General features: G+C 39.1%; 1 protein-coding gene across 3 annotated transcripts in view; it reads right to left on the bottom strand.

Moving 5' to 3' along the window:
• LIFR (LIF receptor subunit alpha) overlaps positions 1-27,164 on the bottom strand; it is a 93,794-nt gene that overhangs the window by 18,023 nt on the left and 48,607 nt on the right. For all 3 annotated transcript variants that reach the window (XM_089908788.1, XM_022598901.2, XM_089908787.1), the window contains 9 exons: positions 26,617-26,791; positions 24,150-24,404; positions 20,652-20,781; positions 20,046-20,215; positions 17,944-18,089; positions 16,605-16,767; positions 14,394-14,464; positions 3,894-4,107; positions 1,458-1,637 (listed from right to left, as the gene is read on the bottom strand). In XM_089908788.1, the coding sequence (XP_089764914.1) occupies positions 1,458-1,637; positions 3,894-4,107; positions 14,394-14,464; positions 16,605-16,767; positions 17,944-18,089; positions 20,046-20,215; positions 20,652-20,781; positions 24,150-24,404; positions 26,617-26,791 (1,504 nt within the window). The remainder of the gene's footprint in view (positions 1-1,457; positions 1,638-3,893; positions 4,108-14,393; positions 14,465-16,604; positions 16,768-17,943; positions 18,090-20,045; positions 20,216-20,651; positions 20,782-24,149; positions 24,405-26,616; positions 26,792-27,164) is intronic.

A 27,164-nucleotide genomic window follows, 5' to 3' on the forward strand; every position in this document is an offset into this window, starting at 1 on the left:
CCTTAACTTCGATCAAAGTTAATCACTTTTAAATGCCTCCTCGATACAATGCAACGTGTAAAGTGTTAGGACCACAGAGGTGGATGTATAACAAGGCCCCTGGCCTGGAGCAGTTGGCAGAGAGGTGGCAGGACAGATGAGGAGGGGTAACCGTAAGACCCTGTGTTAGACTAGAGGGATCTATCACAGAGCCTGTGGCCCCTTCAATGAGGGACCAAGTGAGCCTAAGAAGATCAGAAAAAGCCACCAGGAAGTGACGTTTGAACAGAGCCTTGAAGGGTACTTAGTAGCTCACCTGCAGTGATCAAGGAAAAAGACACTGCCTGGGGGGAAAATGGCAGCCTATGGGATTGCATTTAATTTGTGGAATACAATTATTCTAGTGTGGTTAAAGCACTTGGTCCCGGATTCAGAACACCAGTGGTCTTCAGGCTCAAAAGTGAGATGGTTACCTCTAAAATCACTCTGCAACTTTTGCTGGGGGGGACAAGTATACTTGAGGTTCTGATTTTACACCACATGTATGTTAGTAAACCTGTACCTAGTTTTATATTACGATTATGCATACCAAAATTCTATAGGGTTCTTCCGCCTGAAAAAGAAAAAGAGCCTGAGGGGTTAGAGCATCAGGAATGTGTTTTGAGATCATAAAAGAGAGAGGATAGTTGAAAGAGTGGGTGACTGAATAAGAAAGGAACAGGAAACATGCAGGTTTTGTCCACACCCTGTCCTAGCAGCCACTTAAAGCTCTGAATTGCTTTAAAGTTAAATCCTGGTGTGATCACATACTAGTTTTGTGACCTTGGGCAAGTTACCCAACTTCTCGGAGCCTTTGTCTTCTGAGCCACTACAGGGCCTTTGTTCACCTGCCTCAGCATCAAAAGTCTTCCTTTTCATCCTACAGGTCTCAGCTTAAACTCACATCCCAGATATTCCATCTAAAGAGACGCCTCTTCACATCACTCCACCCTGCCCCAGTCCATTCTGATTATTCTCAAGTCCTTTGTACTCAGTAACCTGGGCCCTGGGCAAACAAGGGCAAAAGGATGGTGAGTGACATCATTACAATTATAAATAATGCTGTGTTGAACACTCAGGTGTAAATCTGTGCTGCTCTCGGATTATTTCTTAGAATAAACCCCTAGACAAGCAATGACTAGATCAAAGCCTATGAGTCGTTTCACACACATACTGCCACAAACTGCCTTCCAGAAAAGTTAAACCAATCCACACCCAGCCCAGTGGTGAGGGGAACAGTCACTGCATTGCAACCAGTCACTCCATATGTTGCTCTTTTTAAAAATATTTTTTTGGTAGGGAGCATGCTGTAGTGTATACGGAAGTAGAAACATAATGGTGTACACATAAAACTTACATAATGTTATAAACCAACGTTACCCCAATAAAAAGTAAATTTAAAAAATATCTTTAAAGAACTTTAATTGCGAGACACTCACCAGATTCTATTACAGTTTCAGTGCTGTTTGAAGGGACTTTTTTCCAGTCCATGAGGCAGGGTTCAGACCGAGATGAGTTACACCATTTAATCACATAGTCACAAGTCACGTTGGGGTCATAATTCCAAGTGAGCAGAATCCCATTTCCCATTCCAACAGCCTGCTCTATTTTGAGATCATCTTCAAGAAAGAAGGATATTTTACCAGTGTTAAAAATAATGTTTTAAGGTACATCTCATGAAAATGGGCAAGAGTTATAAAAATCACTTTACCGTGCAGACATTGCAAAATAGTGCTAAACTAGATAAACCTTTAGCAAAGTTTAGAAGTGCTGCTCTGTTGTTTTCGTTTTAACTAGGGCAATTACCTGTGCATATATATTAACTCAGCAGCTGGAAAAAAAACAATGAAAAAGCACCTAGGATCAGGCAGTGACATAACTGGGCCGGGACACGAGGATCAAGAGCCATGAAGGATGGGGCAGAGGGAATACAGGCACTAGAGGGTGGCATGGCAGCTCGGGGGCGGGGGCGGAGAAGCAGGCGGGAGGCTGGTGAAGAACACGTGTGGGTGTCAGAATCCCCCGTCTCCTCGTCCACTGTGGGTGTGAGCTCCACGAGAGCAGACGGGGGCTTGTGCCTGCAACTCCAGCCCTGAGCACAGGTCATGCAAAGCAGGAGCACGATGCCATGCAGTGAATGAGTGGGTGGGCCAGCCCCTCTCTTCCTTTCAAGGGAGACTGCTACCCCATGGGTGGGCTGAAGGCATTGTGGAGACACGACAGTGATGAAATGCTGTGGGGTGAGGTGGGATGGGATGGTCGGTGTGGGCAGAGAGGGGAAAGCATCCGCGAGCACGGATGGGTGAGGTGCAGAGGCTGGCAGAAGGGGGCCATGCTGAGGTTTGGTTTCCTCATCCTGCCAGATCTCAGCCTAGGCGATAAGGGAGGCCCAAGGTTGGGGGTGAGGAATTAGCATGGGTTAGGACAGCGTGGCCAACGGGAGAGGGAAATTTTCCAAGAAATAGGGGAAAGAAGTAATTTCTCTAACTGATGTATATTTAAGGGTTCAGTAAAAAGCCATGGAAAGGTTTTTTGAACAAAATTTGCATTCATAAGCAACTACTACTAGACACAAGACCACAACTTGGCTGGGAATACAGAAGACTTCGGATATGACAGCTTCTTGACTCAATGTGACTAAAAATCCACAAGGTAGCCTGCGCTGAGGCTGCAAGGCCTCTGAGTCGGGAAATCCTCAAGGAACAATGATTTGTTCCAAGCTGCAGTAACTGTCTGGAAGCTGATAGCCAGACCATTGTTAGTTCTGTAAATTACTGTGTCCTGATGGACACACAGAAAAGGTAGGAATATAGTTCTTGAATTAAAAGATAACATAGTGAGAGCCATTAAATACCTAATTTAAACCAGCAGGTTATCTTGCTATGGGCGTTCACATCTCTCTCCCTTTTCTTTCTTTTGACTCCATACCACTACCTGCAGACCTCTCTTCTACGGTATGCACTGCTGTCTGGGCTCTGGACAATATTGTGTGTCTCAGAATGTACGGTGTGTCCCCAATTCCCTCCTTCTGATGTGCCCACAACTGACTGAAATGAAGAACCAGTTACATAACAAGCAGTAAGACACTGCCTCAAGCAAGAACTGGAAAGATACTTAGGACCCAAGCCGGACCAAATTTTCTGCCTCTCCGAGTGGGTAGTCATAGAAAGGTGCTCCCATATTAGTGTGGGATAGCAAGGGGGACCAGGGAATGACTCAGAAGAGGAGTTAACTAGAAGAGGCAGGAGTGGCCACTGAAAACTTGTGACTCAAAAAGCTGTCAAGGCAGCTAAGGAGGAATGGACTAGGCACTGGTAATCCATCAAATTTACAGGGGGGCACTAAGGAATTTTAAAATTACACTGCAGTTGTTTTCTTAAAGCTTACACTGAAGATCTAATTTAGACATTAAGAAGAATTTCTTATCAGTAAAGGATTCCTATTAATAAAGAATGCCTTATCAACAGAGCTGCCATTTAAAATGAGTATTTGTTCCTGCCTCACAGTTTGAAAATAGCCCAGCTGGCTAAGTATCAACTGTCGTGGTCTTGGGGAGATATGTGAAAATGGTATCTGAATAAACTGTTAAGATATTTCTAAGAGTAAAGTCCACTACCATAACTCTACAACATTACGTGTTAAAGTAACTGGGTTTAGTAATATTTTATCCATCCGTGTAGATGCTTCGAGTCAATATTAATGACTGCTGCCTCTCAACGTCAACACGTGACATTAATCTGCCTGTTCCTCCGTACGCATCAGGAGCAGCAGGGTATACGAGAAGAAAGCTGACATTTATGAGAGCAAGCAACACCTTCCAAATGTTGCACCTTAATTTCTTGTTCTTATATACTGCTTTTATCTTAAGTACTCACCATTTGGAATTTCCATACTAGCTATTTTAGAAGGTGGCGATGAGCCCACAGAATTTTTTGCCACCACACTGATGATGTAGTCACTTTTATCAAGTTGTATTTCTGCCTTATGTTGAGGATCAGGAATTTCAGAAAGGGATTGTGTTTCCTCGTCGGACGAACATGATACATTATAGGAGAGTATTTTTCCATTAGCTTCATTAATGGGTAAAGGCTACAGAAACAGAAAAATAAATTCTGTTATAAAAACCTGCGAGGAGTGATTATGTGACAAGGCAAGGCCATCGGGTCCAAACTGGACACTCTGCTAATCTTAAGAAAGTAACGTTAGAAAAGATGAAGTCGTTAACAGTGCACAACACAGATTTAAAATCCACTGAGATAAATCAGGAAAGTGATTCTGAAGAAACACTACACTTGCTGTAAGCAGTAAGAGCACACAGAAATATAAAAATTAAGTAACAAAATATTTAGCCTCATATTTTTCAGAACTAAACCAAAAGGAGTGATGAGCAACATTCTTCTACTTAAAAAATAAAATATTAAAAAGTATGGCATCATGTTTTTTTAAACAGTTTTTGCTTTCTCATTTTAAAGGAGTACTTGCTGATTATAGAAAACATGGAAAATACTAAAAAGTTGGAAGAAAGCAAGAAAAGTCTCCCATATTCCCATCTCTTAAATACACTTACCTTGTGATATTTCCTTCAAGTTGTTTACCTAGATGGAGATTTTTATTAAAATTGTTTCAATCATACTATACAATTTACATTTTTTGCTCTTCTATAATAAAAATCTGTCCATAATACAGTTATATACATTTTAATAGCTTTATATTTCATGTATCATTTTTATCACTTTACTTGAATATTCCTTAAATAAGTGAAATTTAAGTTGTTCCCAATTTTTCACAATACTAAAATGAATCTTTTGGTGCAACATATTTTTTTCATGACTAGGATTAATATTTTAATGTGAGTTCCCAAAATTGGACTTACTCGATAAAAGGAAAAAAAAAAAAAAGAAGTTTGAATGTTTAACATCTTTATTGGAGTATAATTACTTTACAGTGCTGTTAGTTTCTGCTTTATAACAAAATGAATCACCTATACATATACATATATCCCCATATCTCCTCCCTCTTGCTTCTCCCTCCCACCCTCCCAATCCCACCCCTCCAGGTGGTCACAAAGCACCGAGCTGGTCTCCCTGTGCTATGCAGCTGCTTCCCACTAGCTATCTGTTTTACGTTTGGTAGTGTATATATGTCCATGCCACTCTCTCACTTCGTCCCAGCTTACCCTTCCCCGTGTCCTCAAGTCCATTCTCAACGTCTGTGTCTTTATTCCTCTCCTGCCCCTAGGTTGTTCAGAAACATTATTTTTTTTTTAAGATTCCATACAGATGTGTTTGCATATGGTATTTGTTCTTCTCTTTCTGACTTACTTCACTCTGGATAACAGACTCTCTAGGTCCATCCACCTCACTACAAATAACTCAATTTCATTTCTTTTTATGGCTTAGTAATACTCCATTGTATATATGTGCCACATCTTCTTTATCTATTCATCTGTCAATGGACACTTAGGTTGCTTCCATGTCCTGGCTATGGTAAATAGAGCTACAATGAACACTGTGGTACATGACTCTTTCAATTATGGTTTTCTCAGGGTACATGCCCAGCAAAGGGATCGCTGGGTAATATGGTAGTTCTATTTTTAGTTTTTTAAGGAACCTCCATACTGTTCTCCATAGTGGCTGTATCAATTTACATTCCTACCAACAGTGCAAGAGGGTTCCCTTTTCGCCACACCCTCTCCAGCATTTATTGTTTGTAGATTTTCTGATGATGGCCATTCTGACTGGTGTGAGGTGACACCTCATTGTAGTTTTGATTTGCATTTCTCTAATAATTATAGATGTGGAGCATCCTTTCATGTGTTTGTTGGCAATCTGTATATCTTCTTTGGAGAAATGTCTATTTAGGTCTTCTGCCCAGTTTTGGATTGGGTTGTTTGTTTTTTTGATATTGAGCTGCATGAGCTGCCTGTAAATTTTGGAGATTAATCTTTTGTCAGTTGCTTCATTTGCAAATATTTTCTCCCACTCTGAGGGTTGTCTTTACATCTTGTTTATGGTTTCCTTTGCTGTGCAAAAGCTTTTAAGTTTCATTAGGTCCCATTTGTTCATTTTTGTTTTAATTTCCATTTCTCTAGGAGGTGGGTCAAAAAGGATCTTGCTGTGATTATGTCATAGAGTGTTCTGCCTATGTTTTCTTCTAAGAGTTTTATAGTCTCTGGACTTACATTTAGGTCTTCAATCCATTTTGAGTTTATTTTTGTGTATGGCGTTAGGGAGTGTTCTAATTTCATTCTTTTGCATGTAGCTGGTCAAGTTTTCCCAGCACCACTTATTGAAGAGGCTGTCTTTTCTCCATTGTATGTTCTTGCCTCCTTTATCAAAAATAAGGTGACCATATGTGTTTGGGTTTATCTCTGGGCTTTCTATCCTGTTCCGTTGATCTATATTTCTGTTTTTGTGCCAATGCCACACTCTCTTGATTACTGTACCTTTGTAGTATAGCCTGAAGTCAGGGAGCCTGATTCCTCCAGCTCCGTTTTTTCTTTCTCAACATTGCTTTGGCTATTCGGGGTCTTTTGTGTTTCCACACAAATTGTGAAGTTTTTTGTTCTGGTTCTGTGAAAAATGCCCTAGGTAGTTTGACAGGGATTGCAATGAATCTGTAGACTGCTTTGGGTAGTAGAGTCATTTTCACAATGTTGATTCTTCCAATCCAAGAACATGGTATATCTCTCCATCTGTTTGTATCATCTTTAACTTCTTTCATCAGTGTCTTATAGTTTTCTGCATACAGGTATTTTGTCTCCTTAGGCAAGTTTATTCCTAGGTATTTTATTCTTTTTGTTGCAATGGTAAGTGGGAGTGTTTCCTTAATTTCTCTTTCATATTTTTCATCATTAGTGTATAGGAATGCAAGAGATTTCTGTCCATTAATTTTGTATCCTGCTACTTTACCAAATTCATTGATTAGCTCTAGTAGTTTTCTGGTAGCATCTTTAGGATTCTCTATGTATAGTATCATGTCATCTGCAAACAGTGACAGCTTTACTTCTTTTCTGATTTGTGTTCCTTTTATTTCTCTCTCTTCTCTGATTTCTGTGGCTAAAACTTCCAAAACTATGTTGAATAATAGTGGTGAGAGTGGACAACCTTGTCTTTTTCCTGATCTTAGAGGAAACGGTTTCAGTTTTTCACCATTGAGAACGATGTTGGCTGTGGGTCTGTCATATATGGCCTTTATTATGTTGAGGAAAGTTCCCCCTATGCCTACTTTCTGGAGGGTTTTTTATCATAAATGGGTGTTGAATTTTGTCAAAAGCTTTTTCTGCATCTATTGAGATGATCATACGGTTTTTCTCCTTCAATTTGTTAATATGGTTTATCACATTGATTGATTTGCGTTATTGAAGAATCCTTGCACTTCTGGGATGAAACCCACTTGATCATAGTGTATTATCCTTTAAATGTGCTGTTGGATTCTGTTTGCTAGTATTTTGTTGAGGAATTTTGCATCGAAGTTCATCAGTGATATTGGCCTGTCATTTTCTTTCTTTGTGACATCTTTGTCTGGTTTTGGTATCAGGGTGATGGTGGCCTTGTAGAATGAGTTTGGGAGTGTTCCTCCCTCTGCAATATTTTGGAAGAGTTTGAGAAGGACAGGTGTTAGCTCTTCTCTAAATGTGTGATAGAATTCGCCCCTGAAGCCATCTGGTCCTGGGCTTTTGTCTGCTGGAAGATTTTTAATCACATTTTCAATTTCAGTGCTTGTGTTTGTTGTGTTCATATTTTCTTTTTTTAAAGAAACTGCTTTTATTTATTTATTTTTGGCTGTGTTGGGTCTTCGTTTCTGTGCAAGGGCTTTCTCTAGTTGCGGCTAGCAGTGGCCACTCTTCATCGTGGTGTGCAGGCCTTTCACTGTCGCGGCCTCTCTTGTTGCGGGGCACAGGCTCCAGATGCACAGGCTCAGTAGTTGTGGCTCACAGGCCTAGTTGCTCTGCAGCACGTGGGATCTTCCCAGACCAGGGCTTGAACCTGTGTCCCCTGCATTGGCAGGCAGATTCTCAACCACTGCGCCACCAGGGAAGCCCCCATATTTTCTATTTCTTCCTGGTTTAGTCTCAGAAGGTTGTGCTTTCCAAAGAATTTGTCCATTTCTTCCAGGTTGTCCATTTTACTGGCATAGAGTTGCTTGTAGTAATCTCTCATGATCCTTTGTATTTTTGCAGTGTCAGTTGTTACTTCTCCTTTTTCATTTCTAATTTTGTTGATTTGAGTCTTCTCCCTTTTTTGCTTGATGAGTCTGGCTAACAGTTTATCAATTTTGTTTATCTTCTCAAAGAGCCAGCTTTTTATTGATCTTTGCTACTGTTTTCTTCATTTCTTTTTCATTTATTTCTGATATGATCTTTATGATTTCTTTCCTTCTGCTAACTTTGGGGTTTCTTTGTTCTTCTGTCTCGAATTGCTTTAGGTGTAAGGTTAGGTTGTTTATTTGAGATGTTTCTTGTTTCTTGAGGCAGGCTTGTATTGCTATAAACTTCCCTCTCAGAACTGCTTTTGCTGCATCCCATAGGTCTTGGGTTGTCATGTTTTCATTGTCATTTGTTTCTAGGTATTTTTTGAGTTCCTCTGGTTTCTTCAGTGATCCTTGGTTATTTAGTAGTGTATTGTTTAGCCTCCATGTGTTTGTATTTTTTACAGATTTTTTCCTGTAATTGACATGTAGTCTTATACCGTTGTGGTTGGAAAAGATACTTGATAAGATTTCAATTTTCTGAAATTTACCAAGGCTTCATTTGTGACCCAAGATATGATCTATCCTGGAGAACGTTCCATAAGCACTTGAGAAGAAAGTGTATTCTGTTGTTTTTGGATGGAATGTCCTATAAATATCAATTAAGTCCACCTTTTTAATGTATCATTTAAAGCTTCTGTTTCCTTATTTATTGTCATTTTGGATGATCTGTCCATTGGTGAAAGTGGGGTGTTAAAGTCCCCTACTATGATTTTGTTACTGTCGATTTCCCCTTTTATGGCTGTTAGGATTTGCCTTTTGTATTGAGGTGCTCCTAGGATGGGTGCATGAATATTTACAATTGTTATATCTTCTTCTTGGATCGATCCCTTGATCATTATGTAATGTCCTTCTTTGTCTCTTCTAATAGTCTTTATTTTAAAGTCTATTTTGTCTGATATGAGAATTGCTACTCCAGCTTTCCTTTGATTTCCATTTGCATGGAATATCTTTTTCCATCTCCTCACTTTCAGTCTGTACGTGTCCCTAGGTCTGAAGTGGGTCTCTTGTGGACAGCACATATACGGGTCTTGTTTTTGTATCCATTCAGCCAGGCTATGTCTTTTGGTTGCAGCATTTAATCCATTTACATTTAAGGTAGTTAACGATATGTATGTTCCTATTACCATTTTGTTAATTGTTTTAGGTTTGTAATTTTAAGTTATTTCCTTCTCTTGTGTTTCCTGACTCGAGAACTTCTTTTAGCATTTGTTTTAAAGCTGGTTTGGTGGTGCTGAATTCTCTTAGCTTTTGCTTATCTCTAAAGCTCTTAATTTCTCCGTCAAATCTGAATGAGATCCTTGCTGGGTAGAGTAATCTTGGTTGTAGGTTTTTCCCTTTCATCACTTTAAATATGTCCTGCCAATGCCTTCTGGTTTGGAGAGTTTCTGCTGAAAGATCAGATGTTAACCTTATGCGGATTCCCTTGTATGTTATTTGTTGCTTTTCCCTTGATGCTTTTAATATTTTTTCTTTGTATTTAAGTTTTGATAGTTTGATTAATATGTGTCTTGGCATGTTTCTCCTTGGATTTATCCTGTATGGGACTCTCTGCACTTCCTGGACTTGATGACTATTTCCCTTCCCATATTAGGGAAGTTTTCAGCTATAATCTCTTCAAATATTTTCTCAGTCCCTTTTTCTCTTCTTCTTCTGGGACCCCTACAGTTCCAATGTTGGTGCATTTAATGTTGTCCCAGAGGTCTCAGAGACTGTCCTCAATTCTTTTCGTTCTTTTTTCTTTATTCTGCTCTGCGGTAGTTATTTCCACTATTTTATCTTCCAGTCACTTATCCCTTGTTCTGCCTCAGTTATTCTGCTATTGATTCCTTCTAGAGAACTTTTAACTTCGCTTATTGTGTTGTTCATCATTGTTTGTTTGCTCTTTACTTCTTCTAGGTCCTTGTGAAACGTTTCTTGTGTTTTCTCCATTCTATTTCCACGATTTTGGATCACCTTTACTATCATTACTCTGAATTCTTTTTCAGGTCGACTGCCTATTTCCCTTCATTTGTTTGGTCTGGTGGGTTTTTACCTTGCTCCTTCATCTGCTGTGTGTTTCTCTGTCTTCTCATTTGGCTTAACTTACTGTGTTTGGGGTCTCCTTTTCGCAGGCTGCAGGTTCGTAGTTCCCGTTGTTTTTGGTGTCTGCCTCCATTGGATAAGGTTGGTTCAGTAGGTTGTGTAGGCTTCCTGGTGGAGGGGACTCATGCCAGTGTTCTGGGGGATGAGGCTGGATCTTGTCTTTCTGGTGTGCAGGACCACGTCCAGTGGTGTGTTCTGGGGTGTCTGTGACCTTATTATGATTTTAGGCAGCCTCTCTGCTAATGGGTGGGGTTGTGTTCCTGTCTTGCTAGTTGTTTGGCACAGGGTGTCCAGCACTGTAGCTTGCTGGTTGTTGAGTGGAGCTGGGTCTTAGTGTTGAGATGGAGATCTCTGGGAGAGCTTTCACCGTTTGGTATTACGTGGAGCTGGGAGGTCTTGGTGGACCAATGTCCTGAACTTGGCTCTCCCACCTCAGAGGCTCAGGCCTGACACCCGGCCTGAGCACCAAGACCCTGTCAGCCACATAGCTCAGAAGAAAAGGGAGAAGAAAAAGACAGAAAAAAATAAAATAAAGTTATTAAAATACAAAATAAAAAAAATTATTAAAAATAACCAAAATTGGGCTTCCCTGGTGGCGCAGTGGTTGATAATCCACATGCCAATGCAGGGGACACAGGGTCGAGCCCTGGTCCAGGAAGATCCCACATGCCGTGGAGCACCTAAGCCCATGCGCCACAACTTCTGAACCTGCACTCCAGAGCCTGAGAGCCACAGCTACTGAAGCCTGCGTGCCTAGAGCCCGTGCTCCGCAAGAAGAGAAGCCACTGCAATGAGAAGCCTGCGCACAGCAACAAAGAGTAGCCCCCACTCGCCACAACTAGGGATAAGCCCACGCACAGAAAGAAAGACCCAATGCAGCCAAAAATAAATAAATAAATGTATAAATTAATTAACTAATTAATTAATCAAATAATTAAAAGTAATAAAGAAAATAAAAGAAGGGAAGAAGGGAGCAACCAAACCCAAAAACAAATCCATCAATGACAATAAGTGCTAGAAACTATACAAAAACAAAGAAAACAAAAAAAACGGACAGACACACCCCTAGGACAAATGGTAAAAGCAAAGCTATACAGACAAATTCACACAAAGAAGCATACACATACACACTCACAAAAAGAGAAAAAGGAAAAAATATATGTATGTATATAAAAAAAAAAGGAAGAGAGCAACCAAATCAATAAACAAATCTACCAATGATAATAAACTCTAAATACTAAACTAAGATAAACATAAAACCAGAAACAAATTAGATGCAGAAAGCAAACCCCAAGTCTACAATTTCTCCCGAAGTCCACTGCCTCAACTTTGCGATGATTCGTTGACTATTCAGGTATTCCACAGACGCATGGTACATCAAGTTGATTGTGGAGATTTAATCCGCTGCTCCTGAGACTACTGGGAGAGATTTCCCTTCGTCTTCTTTTTTCACACAGCTCCTGGGGTTCAGCTTTAGACTTGGCCCCGCCTCTGCGTGTAGGTCACCTGAGGGCGTCTGTTCTTCGCTCAGACAGGACGGGGTTAAAGGGGCAGCTGATTAGGGGGCTCTGGCTCACTCAGGCTTGAGGGAGGGAGGGGAACGGAATGCGGGGCGAGCCTGCAGCGGCAGAGGCCTGCCTGATGTTGCACCCGCCTGAGGCGCACTGTGTATTCTCCCAGGGAAGTTGTCCCTGGATCATGGGACCCTGGCAGTGGCGGGCTGCACAGGCTCCCCAGAAGGGAGGTGTGGAGAGTGAACTGTGCTCGCCACTCACATGCTTCTTGGTGGCTGCAGCAGCAGCCTTAGTGTCTCATGCCTGTCTCTGTTGTCCACGCTGATAGCCGCGGCTCATGCCCGTCTCTGGAGCTCGTTTAGGCGGTGCTCTGAATCCCCTCTCCTTGTCCACCCCAAAACAATGGTCTCTTGTCTCTTAGGCATTTCCAGACTTTATCCCATACTTCCTCCTGGCTAGCTGTGGTATACTAGCCCCCTTCAGGCTGTGTTCACGCAGCCAACCCCAGTCCTATCCCTGGGGTCTGACCTCGGAAGCCCGAGCCTCAGTTCCCAGCCCCGCCCACCCCGGCGGGTGAGCAGACAAGCCTCTCAGGCTGTTCGGCACCGATCCTCTGTGTGGGAATCTCACCTCTTTGTCCTCTGCACCCCCGTTGCTGCGCTCTCCTCTGTGGCTCCGAAGCTTCCCCCCCCGCCACCCCCTGTCTCCGCCAGTGAAGGGGCTTCCTAGTGTGTGGAAACTTTTCCTCCTTCACAGCTCCCTCCTAGAGGTGCAGGTCCCGTCCCTATTCTTTTGTCTCTGTTTTTTCTTTCTTTCTTTTGCCCTTCCCAGGTATGTGGGGAGTTTCTTGCCTTTTGGCAAGTCTGAGGTCTTCTGCCAGCATTCAGTAGGTGTTCTGTAGGAGTTGTTCCATGTGTAGATGTATTTCTGATGTATTTGTGGGGAGGAAGGCGATCTCCACGTCTTACTCCTCCGCCATCTTGAAGGTCTCCCTCACATTCAAACTTCTTTATTTATATAGCTAAACTGCTTTTTAAAATAATTGCTCCAATTCATATAACAGTGCATGGGACCCTCTGATCCAGACTGACATTGACATTAATACTCTGCTGAAGACACTGCTCCAGCAGAGTTCCCCGATGGCTCTCCAATGGCCTGGTAAAGTGGACATGTTACCATCCTAAGACTTGTGGGTTTCATTTGATACTATTCATTCCTTCACACACACCCCCTCCCCTGGTTTCTGCAAAAGCTATTTTCTTCTGGTCTTCCTGCCTCTCTGGCCTTCCCAATCTCCCCTGCTGGATCCTCCTCCTTTGCTGGTCCTTTATATCCTGCCATCACCTACAGTTCCACTCTTGGCCTCTTTCTACCCTGCATGCTCTCCCTGAGTGATCCCAGTTATTTGCTTACTCACAGCTATGCCTTTAGCTCAGACCTCTCCCGAGCTCCAGAGCCTTACATCAAACCACCTCCTACTGAACTGTACTCAGATCTCCTTGTGGCACATGTTTAAAAAACTTAACATGTCCAAAACAACTTAATTTTCCAACCAAATATGGCAGAACCGTCAACTAGTCACTGAAGTTAGAATCCAAATTGCTTCAGTATTTTTAATCCTTGGTTAAACATTTATCTCGTTTGAACAATATTCTAAACTTTCTCACATTGAAGTAATTTATATAATTGTTACTATATTATTGTGAAATCTGACAGACAACTGAGAGTAGCCAGGGGATTTGCTAATCAAGAGTAAGAGGGGATGCACAGTCATATACAGACAACCTCGAAGCAATGGAATTTGTACACAACTTGCTCACAGACTTCAAAGATTTACTTTACTTAAAGCTGTAATGATGTCAAATTTTTATAAAAATAATAGTTTAAATTTAAATAACAAAATTCACTGTTTAAAAGAATCTGGTTATAAAACTGTTCCTGTGAAATCTGGTGTAGAAGACAATTGTTCATGGTTTTGATGTTCATAAATCAGATAAAAAAATATAGCAACAAAAACATCTGCTCTGGTAAGGAAAAGCTAGTAAAACATAATGCAGTTCATATTTTATCTAGAATTTTAGAAAACTATGTAAAACTTTATAATTGTCATATGATAATGCAATTTACTTAGGGGACAACAAATTACACATGATATATATATAAAGTTGGTTTCCTAGTCATTGAATTGAAAATGTAACATAAACACTTGAGATTCTAACTTGTGGTTTCTGGCTGCATTTCTGACTAAAGTGAGAGAGATGGAATTCATGAAATCTTTACAGGCCTCATAAAATCAAACTAAAGAATGCTCAGCTCTTGACACAGACATCCTCACTACAGTGACTGGTGCATCTGCAGTGATGTGGAATCTGGGGCTTTCAGAAGCCAGGTTACATTCTCAGCAATACTGTACGCTAAGCCAGTCTGGGAAATCCTGGCTGCCTGATAACCCAGGTACCATATGTAAGTTAAGTAGTTCAGCATAATAAAGTTATTTAAATATTCAAGGAAGAATTAGATATTTACCTTCCAATATATTATTAAATTTTTTCCGTCAGAACTCCACTCTCTCCAAGTATCTGGTCCCTTTGAAGGAACTAGAAAAGAGATTTTAAAGTTGGTATTTGAAGATGCATACTATGTAAGTTGATAAGATCAATAAGTGGGATGGTGGTATTTGAAATTTTTGTCTAGGTTTTTGAAATTCTCAATAAAAATGTGAAGAAGTCAGTGGCTTCCACTCAGAAAATGGAGCAATGGAAAAGCTGAGCTCCAAATGTCTACAAAACACAAGGCCCCTTACAATGGGTTAAAATCACCCTCAAGTCCCTCAGAAATGGGTCCAAGGCTGCCTCTCCATCTCACATCCGTCTCTCCCCCCTTACTCAAGCTGGCTCTGGCTACACACTGGTTTCCTGGCTGCTCCTCAAACATGCCAAGGACACCTGCCCCAGGCTTTCTGCACTTCCTATGCCCTCTCTTCCTCTGCCTAGAACTTTTCTCCTCTGAATTAACCACGTAGCTTCCTTCACCACTTCCTTTATATCTCAGATCAAGTGTTACCTATTAGTGAAGTCTCTTCCAGCTACTCTATTTAAAATTGCAACCTCCCTCCTCAACCTCCTGGCCTTCATTCCCTAGCCCTCTCTCTAGGTTTTATTTTTTTCTGTGGCACTCACTGCCACCCAATATGCTACTGTATACATATTTTTAAAACTCATTTCTAATCCTTTATCCTATAAACTCCATGGACAGAGATTGCTGTTTTATTCCCTGCTATATTCCTAGTAACTAGAACAATTCCTGACACATGGTGGATACTCAACAAGTATTTGTTAAATGAATTAATGCCTTCATCTTAATGAGGCATAAATAAAATGTTTCCTCTTGGCAACAACAGCTCATCAACTGAAAGCAAAAGCAGCCAGTCTCCAAAATGACCAATGATATTGGTCTCGCTTCCTGACATTCATGCCCTTGTGTGGTCCCTCTCACACTGTATCAGCGTTGGCCTGTGTGACAAGTAGGGTACGGCAGATGTGATGTATGTCCCTTCTGAGGCTAGGACATAAAAGACATTGTGGAGGTTGCCTTGATCTCTCTTTGATCACTAAGTCTGGGACTTGCTGGTTGCCATGTTGAGGACACTCCAGCAGCCCTATGCAGAGGCCCACGTGGTGAGGAACCGAGGCCTCCTGCCAACAGGCATGTGACTGAACCATCCTGAAAGGCAATCCTCTAGCCCCAATCAAGCCTGCAGCCCCTATCCACATCCTGACTGTAGCCTCAGCTAAGCTGTCTAAATTTCTGATCCACAGACACTGTGAGATAACAAACGTTTGCTGTTCTAAGCCACTGAGTTCTGAGGTAATTTGTCATAGCAATAGATAACTAACACACTCTCTCCCTGGACTCAAGCATGATCCAAACAATTCTTACATGTACTGTAAGGATCCTCGCTCATCTTTCTAGTCTTCATGTAGAGAGACAAAATCTGGGTTAATACCTGTCCTTTTCTGTCTTACTGTTTGTTAAATTTTTTGGAAGAAGTTTTATATTCCCTGTATTATATAGTTCAAATAAAGCTTTTGCTATCTTTTGTTGAATGATTTCTGAAAATTACACCTATTTCTAAATTTTTTGCTTTGTTTTAAAGCTGACATCTGCTTAATCAAGAACAGTATCTCATTCTGTCTTTAGAAATTATCATACTTAGATAACCAGTTACCTGATTTTATAGACATATTGACCTGGGCGTACCACAGAAACTAAAGTTCAAGAACTTGTAGTCCCATCCATTTCTCAGGCCTAGGTCACAAATAAAAATTCCACCAAATTAGCTTTATTAAAAATTGTTTTCAATAAAGGGATACTCTAAATAGGTTATGAAAACTCCAGGAATAGGAGGAAAGAGTGTGAGAAAAATCACTCCATAATCTTACTATGGTTTCAAGTTTGGTTTCCTATGTATCATTTTAATACAGTTGCAATCATATTGTGGATAGGGTAGCCTAGTCCTTTCACATAACACATGCCAAGCATTTTTCCATATTATCACAAAACTTGAAAAACCATCATTTAAAATGTCTGTATGATATTTTACTAGCAGGCATTATATAGTTACACAATTTATCTAAACATTCTCCTGCTTTTAGTCACTTTGGTGACATTTTCTTTTAAAAACAAAATTTCAGGATCCATAGTAATAATTAGCCGTAAGTCATTCAGTTAACTTACTGGCTTCTGTGGTTAAATATTGTTTTTCATTGCTCCACTTGCTCCATTTCCAGAAGGGGTCAGTACAACAACGAATCCGAAAAGTATATATAGTATATGGATTTAATTTATCCACAGCAGCAAGATAACTTGAATTTTCTATTCCTTTCATTGTGACATTCCGCTATTAGAAACAAATATATATATTACATATATAATATCACATGTATATAAATACATACATACACTCATATACTTTTTTTAGAAGAAAGCCTCCCAAATTTGTAACATAAATTGACTGAATGTCATAAGAGTTTACCTCTATAAAACCAAAGACAGTTCATCCACTATATTTTAATTCTTATATAAATGCTAAATCAGTGAAATTATGTTCTGCAACAGCAATAAATAAAATTGAAGTATCTTTTTAGTCCAAATGTTGGATCTAAGTAATAATGGTCAATTAATTATGCAGAGAAGATGATATTCAGTCAATGGTTAATGGTAATGCAATATACCTTAATATAACTTAGTAATCTAAGATGACCTTGAGGATTAAATACATTATTCAGATGATATCTGGAAACTGACTGGGGGCAGGCATCATCTTATGCATCTTTCTTTATATGGCACTTAGAACCTCTAGTGTGGTGCTGAACATGTAGACTATTCAATATTTTTAACTAAATAAATTAAGATGAAGCAATTCTAAACAAATTTGAGGATCTGCATGTCTCAGGAAGGTCTCTGAGTTCCCAATTACTTATTGCAAAGAGGCTTTCTGGGTTACGTTTTGCAGTTTGACTGATTTTCTAGAAATTATCAATAAGTTTCCAAGTGACTATTTAAGTACATCATTTATTTTGGACCTACCCCAAATTACAAGATGGTGCAGCATAAAAGTCAACCTAAGTATGTAAAGTGTACTAAAAAGCCGTGCTTTGACTTGTAACGCCCCATTATAACTTGCTCCTACGGCTGCACTTAGCAACTTTAAAAATCACATCTTCTCTTTGGTGCCGATTAGTCCATTAACTAACACCAACAGTTACAGCAAAAACTACTAATTCATTCACAAGTTTATTGAGCACCAGTTACATGCCAGGTACTATACCAGACCTGGAAATAGTCTGAGTAGTAGAAGTCAAACTTACGTTCTATAATATCCGGTATTATAACTGTTTTTAAGTGCTAAATATAATGCTGTTATGATATTGATATATAATGTCTTCACACTTAGTAAATCTCTATAATAAGTAATCTGAGCGCTTGTGCATACCAATTTACTTAATTCTTTTTGAAAACTAAGTATTTTATCCAAAATAATCTCAAAGGAAGTTTATAGAAGAATCTTACTCACCAATTCATGTACTGAGTTAGTTTTATTAATTTCAATTTGACATAACAGTTTAATCTTTGCAAAGCTGCCCGGTAAATGCCAGGAAAGTGTAACAGCTGTTGAACTGATATCCTTCACTTTGACTGAAGTAGGAATATGGGGATGAACTGTAAATACAATTTTCAAAGATTACTTTGAAAGCTCTTTTCTAATATGACAAGTGAGAGTCAAAGAAAACAAAAAACAGAAGAGATGTCATCAGTGCTGATCAACAACGTTCCACCCACTGTTGTGTGGAATACAAATCTCACCTTTACTGCTGACACCAGGCCAGCGTTGTTTAAGAACCATTCACGCTCAAGGTTTCTCAGCTGGCATCAGAAATACTAAAAGGTAGTAAGTCAGTCTCTACCTTTAAGGACCCCCTCATTTACTTGGGGACTGACAAACAGAAAGAAGGAAAATCAACAAGAGTATATACATTAAGTCCTAAATGCGTGGTACAGATATTCACTGCTACAGGAATTTAGATGTAAGTGCAGATATACAGTGAAGATAGGACTTAAGATGAGCTTTGAAGGATGAATCAGAATGAAACTGGCAAAACAGTTGCAGAAAATCATTTCAGGCTGGGGTCTTGGCAAGAACAAAGGTACAGTGAAGCAAACCGCACATTACACTGGTGATAGTGCATATACCAAATTGAGTGATGGGAAAGAATCATGTGGAAGATATGGCTGAAATGGCAGAGGGCAGAAAAAAAATATAGAACTGCCATGCAAGTATGAGATGTAGCTTTTGTGACCTTATGGGAAAAATCAAGACATAACAAAAAAGATGAGAAGGAATAACTGATAAAAGTGACATATTCACAAGTAAGGCAACCTCGCGCCCCTGACTGTCTCTAAGAGGAGGCCTCTACGCCACTGCTCTGTGTGTTGCAGAGCCTGGCACAGAGTAGATACACATGGAATGACCACAGGAATGAGTGCCAAAAAGACAGGCCTCCTTTATTTCTATTTTGAGCTGTGCCTTAATAGGGTTGGTAAAAATCCAGAAATCATCAGCAGTAAAAAGGAACAAACTATTTACTGATACACACTTGGATGGATCTCAAGGACATCATCCTTAGTAAAAAATGCCAACCTCTAAAGGTTAAATAGTGTACAACTCCATTTACACACCATTCCCAAAATAACAAAACAATAGCGATGAGGAAGAGACTAGCTGTTTTCCAGGAACAGAGATTCTAGCACGCGCCTGTGTGTGTTGATGGGGGTGTGGGTGGTGTTGCTACAGTGACAGCGGGAGGCGGTTCCTGTGGGCGACAGAAGAATTCTGTATCTGAACTGTATTGGTGGGTTACATGAATCTGTAAGTGGATCCGGTGCACAGAACTGCACACACACACACACACACACACACACACACACACACAATTAAATGCATATAAAAACTGGTGAAAACTGAGCAAGGTCAGTAGTCTGGTTCAGTGTTGAACCAGGGTCAACTGCCTAATTTGGACATGGTACTACAGTTACATAACATGCTACCACTGAGAAAGTCAGATGAAGGACTGTAATTATTTTTACAACCACCTGTCAGTCTACAACTGTTTCAAAATAAAAAGGTTTTAAAAACTGGGCAGGGCTTCCCTGGTGGCGTAGTGGTTGAGAGTCCACCTGCCAACGCAGGGGACACAGGTTCGTGCCCCGGTCCGGGAAGATCCCACATGCCGCGGAGCAGCTGGGCCCGTTAGCCATGGCCGCTGAGCCTGCGCTCTGCCACGGGAGAGGCCACAACAGTGAGAGGCCCGCGTACCGCAAAAAAAAAAAAAAGAAAAAAAAAATTGGGCAAAAAACTATTTCAGAAATCAAAAACTATCAGATAAAGCCACTTACAATTTCTATGAAACAATTAATTCAAATTTTTATTTGAATTTAATAAAACAGTGAAACTTGAAATTATAAAGATTTTTAAATGAAATTTACAAAATTAGTATTAAGTAAATATAAAGGAAATAATCAGTAAAAAGAAATCCCTAGAAGCACTTTTCATTAATCTCGAGACATTTTACCACTTCTAAAGTTATGTTTAAGACACTGGTTTAGGCAGCAGCTTACCTTTTTCAGTTATGTTAACTAAAAGTGTTGATTCTGATTGACCCAGAGGATTTCGAGCATTCAACGTAAAATTGTATATTTCTTGATTTGGAAGCATTTGAAAGAATAACTGATAGCTTTCATTTGTGGGCAACTCAACTCTTTTAAATCTAACATATTTTCCTGAAAAACTGAATTAAGAGAACATTAAAGAATATTAAAATAATTTCAAAATGGCAAGAGATTTATTGCAGGAAAAGACGAACGGGTAAATTTCTAATAAATGTTTTTTTTTAAAAGTCTGTATTTCTAATTATAGATACACTACATACTCAGGGAAGAAAATATATACAAGGCAGAAAACAGAAGAAAAAAATCAGCCATTAAGCCCACTACCCAGAGGATTCATATATGAGGATTCTTCCTTCTAGAGGCTTTTTAAAAAAGACAACAAGATATCGAGTCTGCATGTGTTTAAAATGCAGTATTTATAGTATACCCAATTTTCTACAGCATATTTTGTTTTATATTTGTTCTCATAAATGAAACAGAGCATCTTCTTATATCATTTAATATCCTTCCAAGGTACTCCTCACTGTTCTGACAACCTTTCCCAGAGACTTTTACCTTTCAAATAAAGTGTAACTTGTATTGCGTGGGCCCACCAAGAACGTCGGTCTTCCTGGATTCCAAGTGCATATAATCTCTTTTAAGTCATATGTCTCACAGTTCAGTTTTTGAGGAATATCAGGTGGATCTAATAAAAAAAAAAAGAAAAAAAAGTAGTTACTTTGATTATGTATATTTTCTCTGAAAACGTTATGTTTCATAAATGTTAATTACATTTTGGACAATTTCCTTAAAAAATCATTTGCTTACATTTTGAATGGTGCAGGAATTACCATTCTTTGTGTAGCATGTTGTTTCAGAGTTCATATTACATTAGGAGTGATGGATTAACATATACTTAAGAGTGACCATTAGCTCATTTGGAAACTCCCCAATAGCAACCTGAAGAGATCAACTATCATGTTTTCCCCTTAAATCCCATTTCAGAGTCCATCAAATCTCTCAAAGGAACCTTTGTCCAACTAGTTAAATCAGAAAAATCTACAGGTTAATAGTATTATTACCTATCCTCTTTTTACTGTGATTTGAAAAGAAGTACCAAATCATAAGTCAGTATAAGCCATGGTACAAGTTTCAGAGTTCTTAAATAAGTTATAAGGACTATTATTTACAAAGTCACTCTTGGTAAAATTCTACATATCCCTATATTCCAAGTGACTACTGATCTTTTGTTGTTTTTCTTCTTTAATGAGACTGTTCTGTTTTTGTAGGGGCAAGACTAGAAAAAGAAAAAAAGTTGTTTTGTTTTTGTTTTGTGAGACAGAGTGATAAATAAAAATTCTACAGTCTGACACTGATTATAGAAAGTGATATTTCTGTAATCTTACTTAACCAAGCATATACAGAAACTGATATTTCCTACTGTCATATTTATCCAAACTATCTTCCATGGAGGTAAGTTTTGTTAAACGACTATCTACTCATTGAAAAAGTCTAAAAGATAACTTTATTTTTAAAAACCTGAATTTTTAAAATAGTCCTTAGTTTATCAAACAAGACTTAGAAAATTTCACATACTTTCCCCAGAGATAAGCATTACATCCTTCAAGTATCTTAGGTAACATTAAGAGAAGTAATGAGTATTTATATGAAAGTTTACCAACTGGATAATAAAACTAACACTGACATATTTATTTTGAAAACTGTTTTAAACTTAAGGACAAACTTTTGGTCGTTTTATTAAATTCACATACCCCAAATTTTGAGGATATTTAAAATGCTGATTATTTTAGGATCTGGCAGATATATTAAGTTGACTTAAAATCCAAATAACAGGAGCAAACTAGACAGAAGTAGAAGGAAAAATTGAAGGAGAAATAAATATGAGAGGGCAGTACTTGAAATATACTGATTTTCTTTTCAAAGAAATTCACTTACAAAAGAATCAAGTGAAGCTAAGTAAAAGCTCAGTATAAATCAATTGTCTTTCTATATAGCAGTCTATAGAAAACGCAATTTAAAAACATCAATTTTTAATAGCACCAGAAAACATCAAACACCTAGGAATAAATTTACCAAAAGATATAAAAGACCTCATATCACTAAAATAAATCAAAGAAAATCTAAATAAATGGAAGGCTATACCATGTTCATGGTTTGGAAGACTCAATATTGTAAGAATAAAAATCCTCCTAAATTGATAGATTTAATGTAATATCAATCAAAATCCTGGCACGTTTGAATGTGTATGTGTGTATGTAGGGGAAAACTGACAAGCTGATTCTAACATTCTTTTCAGCCTTTTCAGTAATGGATGGGATAACAGGCTACCCATAAGGGAAAGGAAAGTAAATCTTGATCCCTAACTCACACCACAGTCTGCCCTTGCTGCAAGTTTCTAAAGAGCTCCCTCTGAAGTGAAGTGTTACTGTTGTTCCTGAAATGACAAATATTGATCAATATTTCAACCTCCAAATGTTATAAATGAAAGCTAAATTATGAACTAAATAGCACTATGATAAAAGATTAGAACATTGTTAGAAACAATAAAAACAGTGAATATTCTCATCTTTTAAGTTTTAATTTTTTATTTCATTCTTTTAAGTGAGTATCTCACTTTTTGGTATCACTTATCAAGCAGTTTCACTACACTGGTTCTTTACTTAGACTCCATGATCATTTGTGAGGAATGTTGCACATCACTTCCTAAAATTCCATTTAGGAAAGAAAATTTAATTTTTTAAATTTCTAAAATTTAAATTTGAATATATCCTCACTCTCACTTGAATTCCAAAATGCCTTACTGGAAGGCAAAAAGAGAGTAAGGTTACAGCCATCAAGCTGAGAAGGGCACCTAATCCCCTTCCCTTGGGAATCTATCAGCAACTGAATGTAATTTATCATAAATTTCTATGGAAGTAAAAAAGTGACTGAAAGCGGCTGATCCACAGCATAACTGACAATCATAAGGAAAAAAAAAGCATAAGAAAAATCACTGAGTGAGCAAAAGAAAATGACAAAATCCATTCACTACATTTCACACACTTTATTCATGAGACCCTTGGACCACTAGAAACTTTAAGTTCCGAATGTGAGCAGGAAGGGAAGCACTGCTGGAGGCAAAGCCATCAGTGCATTATAACATTACAGTTACCACAGGGGAGGGGACAGAAAAACTCTAAATACAAAAGTATCTGTGGGGCTTCCCTGGTGGCGCAGTGGTTGAGAGTCCGCCTGCCAATGCAGGGGACATGGGTTCGTGCCCCGGTCCGGGAAGATTCCCACATGCCGCGGAGAGGCTGGGCCCGTGAGCCATGGCCACTGAACCTGCACGTCCGGAGCCTGTGCTCCGCAACGGGAGAGGCCACAACAGTGAGAGGCCCGCGTACCGCAAAAAAAAAAAAGTATCTGTGGATGCACAACACAAGCCATATAGGTAGGGCAGTCCACCCACAACAACTTTTGGAAACGTCATGGAATGTAGAAGTGACCAGGTTAAAAGATGCCCCTGCATTACGGAGAGTACATCAGACACAGAACACAGTGAGAGGGGGACTCTTCCTCCCCCCATGTCCTGCAGCCACCCTCCTCTCATCAGAGAAGTGTAGGTTATGCTTTTGAAAGATTTTGTGTAAAATCATTACAATTTCTTTAATTCAGGTACTTTAAAAAAAGGTATGCTTTAATTAGGTGGGAAATTAATTTATATGAAAAAATTCCTAAATGATGTAGGAGTAAGAAATATTATATACTACCTGCCCTTGACTCAACAAAGCTGTTAACTAAGAATTTAAACTAAAAATTAGCAGATGAATGTTTCAAATCTTTATTACAAAAGCTACAAATTATATAGATACAGGTATGTAGAAAACAAGCTTAGAACTCATCTTAAAACAAGCAAAAATGCTGGTACCCTCATATGTCATTTGTATCAAAGAATAAAAAAATAAGAAAGAAATAAAATCATCCCCCGGAAAAAGCATTAAGGCTTTCAAAGAGGACCAAAACAGATTAATAGGAACTCTTTTCTTAAAAAAAAGAAAATTATATACTTACATCCTGCAAAAATAACTGTTCCAAACATGTTATCTTCTACGGAGAAAACCACATTTGTTCCACTACTTTCGGAAGCAGAAATATTACGGATCTTGATTGCAACATTTTTCCCATCAAGATGGATAAGGGGACAATATGTACTGCCAATCTGTGCTGATAACACTTCTTCTTGAGTCACACAACATACTGTTATATCTGAGCCTACAAGTAGCACTCTGTCTTGAGGAAAAACCTTAGTCTGAGAATCAGGAGACCCTAGAAAGAGCAAAAGGAATTATAAATACTTTAGAAGTCTTTTACATAAATTAGCCCAGTGTACATAAAACACACTGTTAGGTACTTTGTAATTATGGTGGCCCAAAGATAAGGTATGCCCCCCAGGTTTCAAAGGAGCAAGACATACACAAGAAATAAAAATGTGTGTGGTTTTATTTACTTATGACGGGGTGATGGGGGGGGGAGTAGAGGGGACTGCAGGTCGCCGTGTAAGGTCACAGGTTAATATCTAAGAAGTCTAAACGTTCAAATTAAGTGGGTCTATCCACATGTGAAAAATCCACACCAAGAAAAAGGTACACATTAAATAATTCCATTCCTTTGAAATTATTCTATGTATTTAGATCAGATGTCCTAATTTCCATCAGCTTACATGCATGGTTAAATACTCCACATCCTAAAAAGCACTTTCTAAAAAAAATCCCAACTCTGTAGGTTAAAGTCACCCTTTTGTTTTTATTTTCCTAAATAGCCAATTTAAAAATATTATCTCTAGTCTCCTTTCTACCTACTCACTCTTTAATCTACTGCAACCTGGCTTCTACTCTGGCCACTTTACTAAATGGCTCCACGGCCTAACTGCTCAATCCAGTGGCCACGTCGTAGTAATCTTTCCTTCAGCTTCCACAGCATCTGGTATGTTGCCTAAAGTCTTCCTTCTCAAAACTCCCTTCTCTCTTGGGGTGTAGACTACTTACTTGTGCTACTCTTAACCCTCTGGCTGCTGTTTGTTTTGCTGGCCTCATTTTCTTCCATCCTCCCCTCCTCATACAAGCTTCTAAGAGATGTGTCCTTGGTCTTCATGCCCCTTTCCTTGAGTTACGTTAACCTCCAAGATTTAAAAATTTTCACATCACGTATGTTAACGATTCTCAAATACACAGTTGACCCTTGAACAACACGGGTTTGAACTGCATGGGTTCACTTACGTGTGGATTTTTTTCAATAGTAAATACTACAGTACTACAGGATTTGCGGTTGGTTGAATCCTCGGATGTGGAAGCACACATACGGAGGTTCCACGGGTATGGAGGGCTAACTATAAATTATGTGTGGATTTTCCACTACATGGAGGGTCGGAGCCCCTGGGGGTTACCCAGTTGTTCAAGGGTCAACTGTATATCTCCAGTTCGAACTAATCACCTGGATGCCGAATTTGTATTCCCAACTGACAATGAGAAATTGCTCCCACGCACTTCACAGCTACCTCAAGCTCAACACATTAAAATTGAAATTTATCTTTCCCACCTAGTTTGTTCATATAGTTTCTGTCTCATTGGACAGCATCACCAGCTACCCAGCTGCCCAAACTAATAGTCATCTTCGGCTCTATTTCTCCCCTACCAGTCACTAATTCTAATTCGGTCTCTTCAGTGTTTTCATACTTCTTCCCTCTTTTCATTTCTAAACCCAGGTGTCCTATTTTATACCTTCACTGTCTTTTGCTGAACTACAAGATTCTCCTTATTAATCTGCCTGCTTCCAGTCCTTCCTCCCTCTGATCCATTTCTCCATATTGTCACTAGAGTAAATAATCTACAATGATTACCAGCCTTTTAAAGCACTTTATTTTATTGTCAACAATTTTCTAGGCCCTCTCTCACACTGCCAACATTATACCTGCATGAGTTTTATTCAATGTACAGATGATTTTTGATATACCTGCAGATTCACACTGTTAATTTTATTTTATTTTTTTGGCATGCGGGATCTTAGCTCCCCGACCAGGGGTCAAACTTGCGCCCCCTTCATTGCAAGCTCGGAGTCTTAACCACTGGACTGCCAGGCAAGTCCTATACTTGCGGATTCCCATGTTCTCTGCAGTAACTGCAGCTCACAGCAGTCTGCTCTATGGGCAAGAAATTGGGAGCTCTATTTTAAAAATATGGACTTGATCTCATTACCGCCTACATAAAATTTTTAAATGTTCTCCCAATGTCTATTCAAAGTGATTTTTTAAACCTGGATGTTTATCTAATCACTCAGTATGTTCTTTAAAAATACAGATTTCTGAAGCCTATCTCAGAGTTTTTGAATCAAAATGTTCTGGGGCAGAAGACTTGGAAGATCCCCAGGTGACCCTCATGCATCCAAATGGGGTTCAGAGAACTAAAACCGTGAGCTAAACCCTACCCTTAAGCAAGACTAATCTAATTCATCTGAAATGAAAATCCTTTAAATATGCACTTACAAGAGATGTTCTTCAGTGGGCTCCAGTCGCTCCACTCTTTGCGACCAGAGAACTGAGGATCATCAATGTAGCATCTAATTCCCACATAGTGAGTGGCGCACTCCAAGGGCATGTCTGAGGTCCAGCTCCAGTGATGAATTGTATCTCTGCCATTCAGAGTTGTATTGTGGGTCACCTACAAAATGAACACAAACACAAAATTCTATTTCCAAGTACTATGTCCTGCTTTCTCTTAGGGTTAAAAAAAACACAACAGACTGTATACAATTACCAGCTAAGTAAATCAAAGCTTTGTTCTTTTGTAAAACTATCTGTTTTCTATAAGGCATAAAAGGAGAGTTGTAGTAACAATAATTATGATTCATTTATGTTTACTTCTTCAACTTTAGGGCCTACTTCATTATTACACAAGTTGTTAATATTCCAAAACATTCAATACAGTTCATGAGAAAATACACCATTGCCTAAAATGGTCCCATTTTCCATGGAGAAAAAACAGTTAATGCTTTTTTTATCTCCAAGGGTTAAAGTCAAAGAGAGGAGAGCAT

The sequence above is a fragment of the Delphinapterus leucas genome, chromosome 3 (assembly GCF_059928025.1).
Source record: "Delphinapterus leucas isolate spDelLeu-1000000601 "Yukka" chromosome 3, BTC_Dleu_Yukka2, whole genome shotgun sequence".
NCBI lineage: Eukaryota > Metazoa > Chordata > Mammalia > Artiodactyla > Monodontidae > Delphinapterus > Delphinapterus leucas.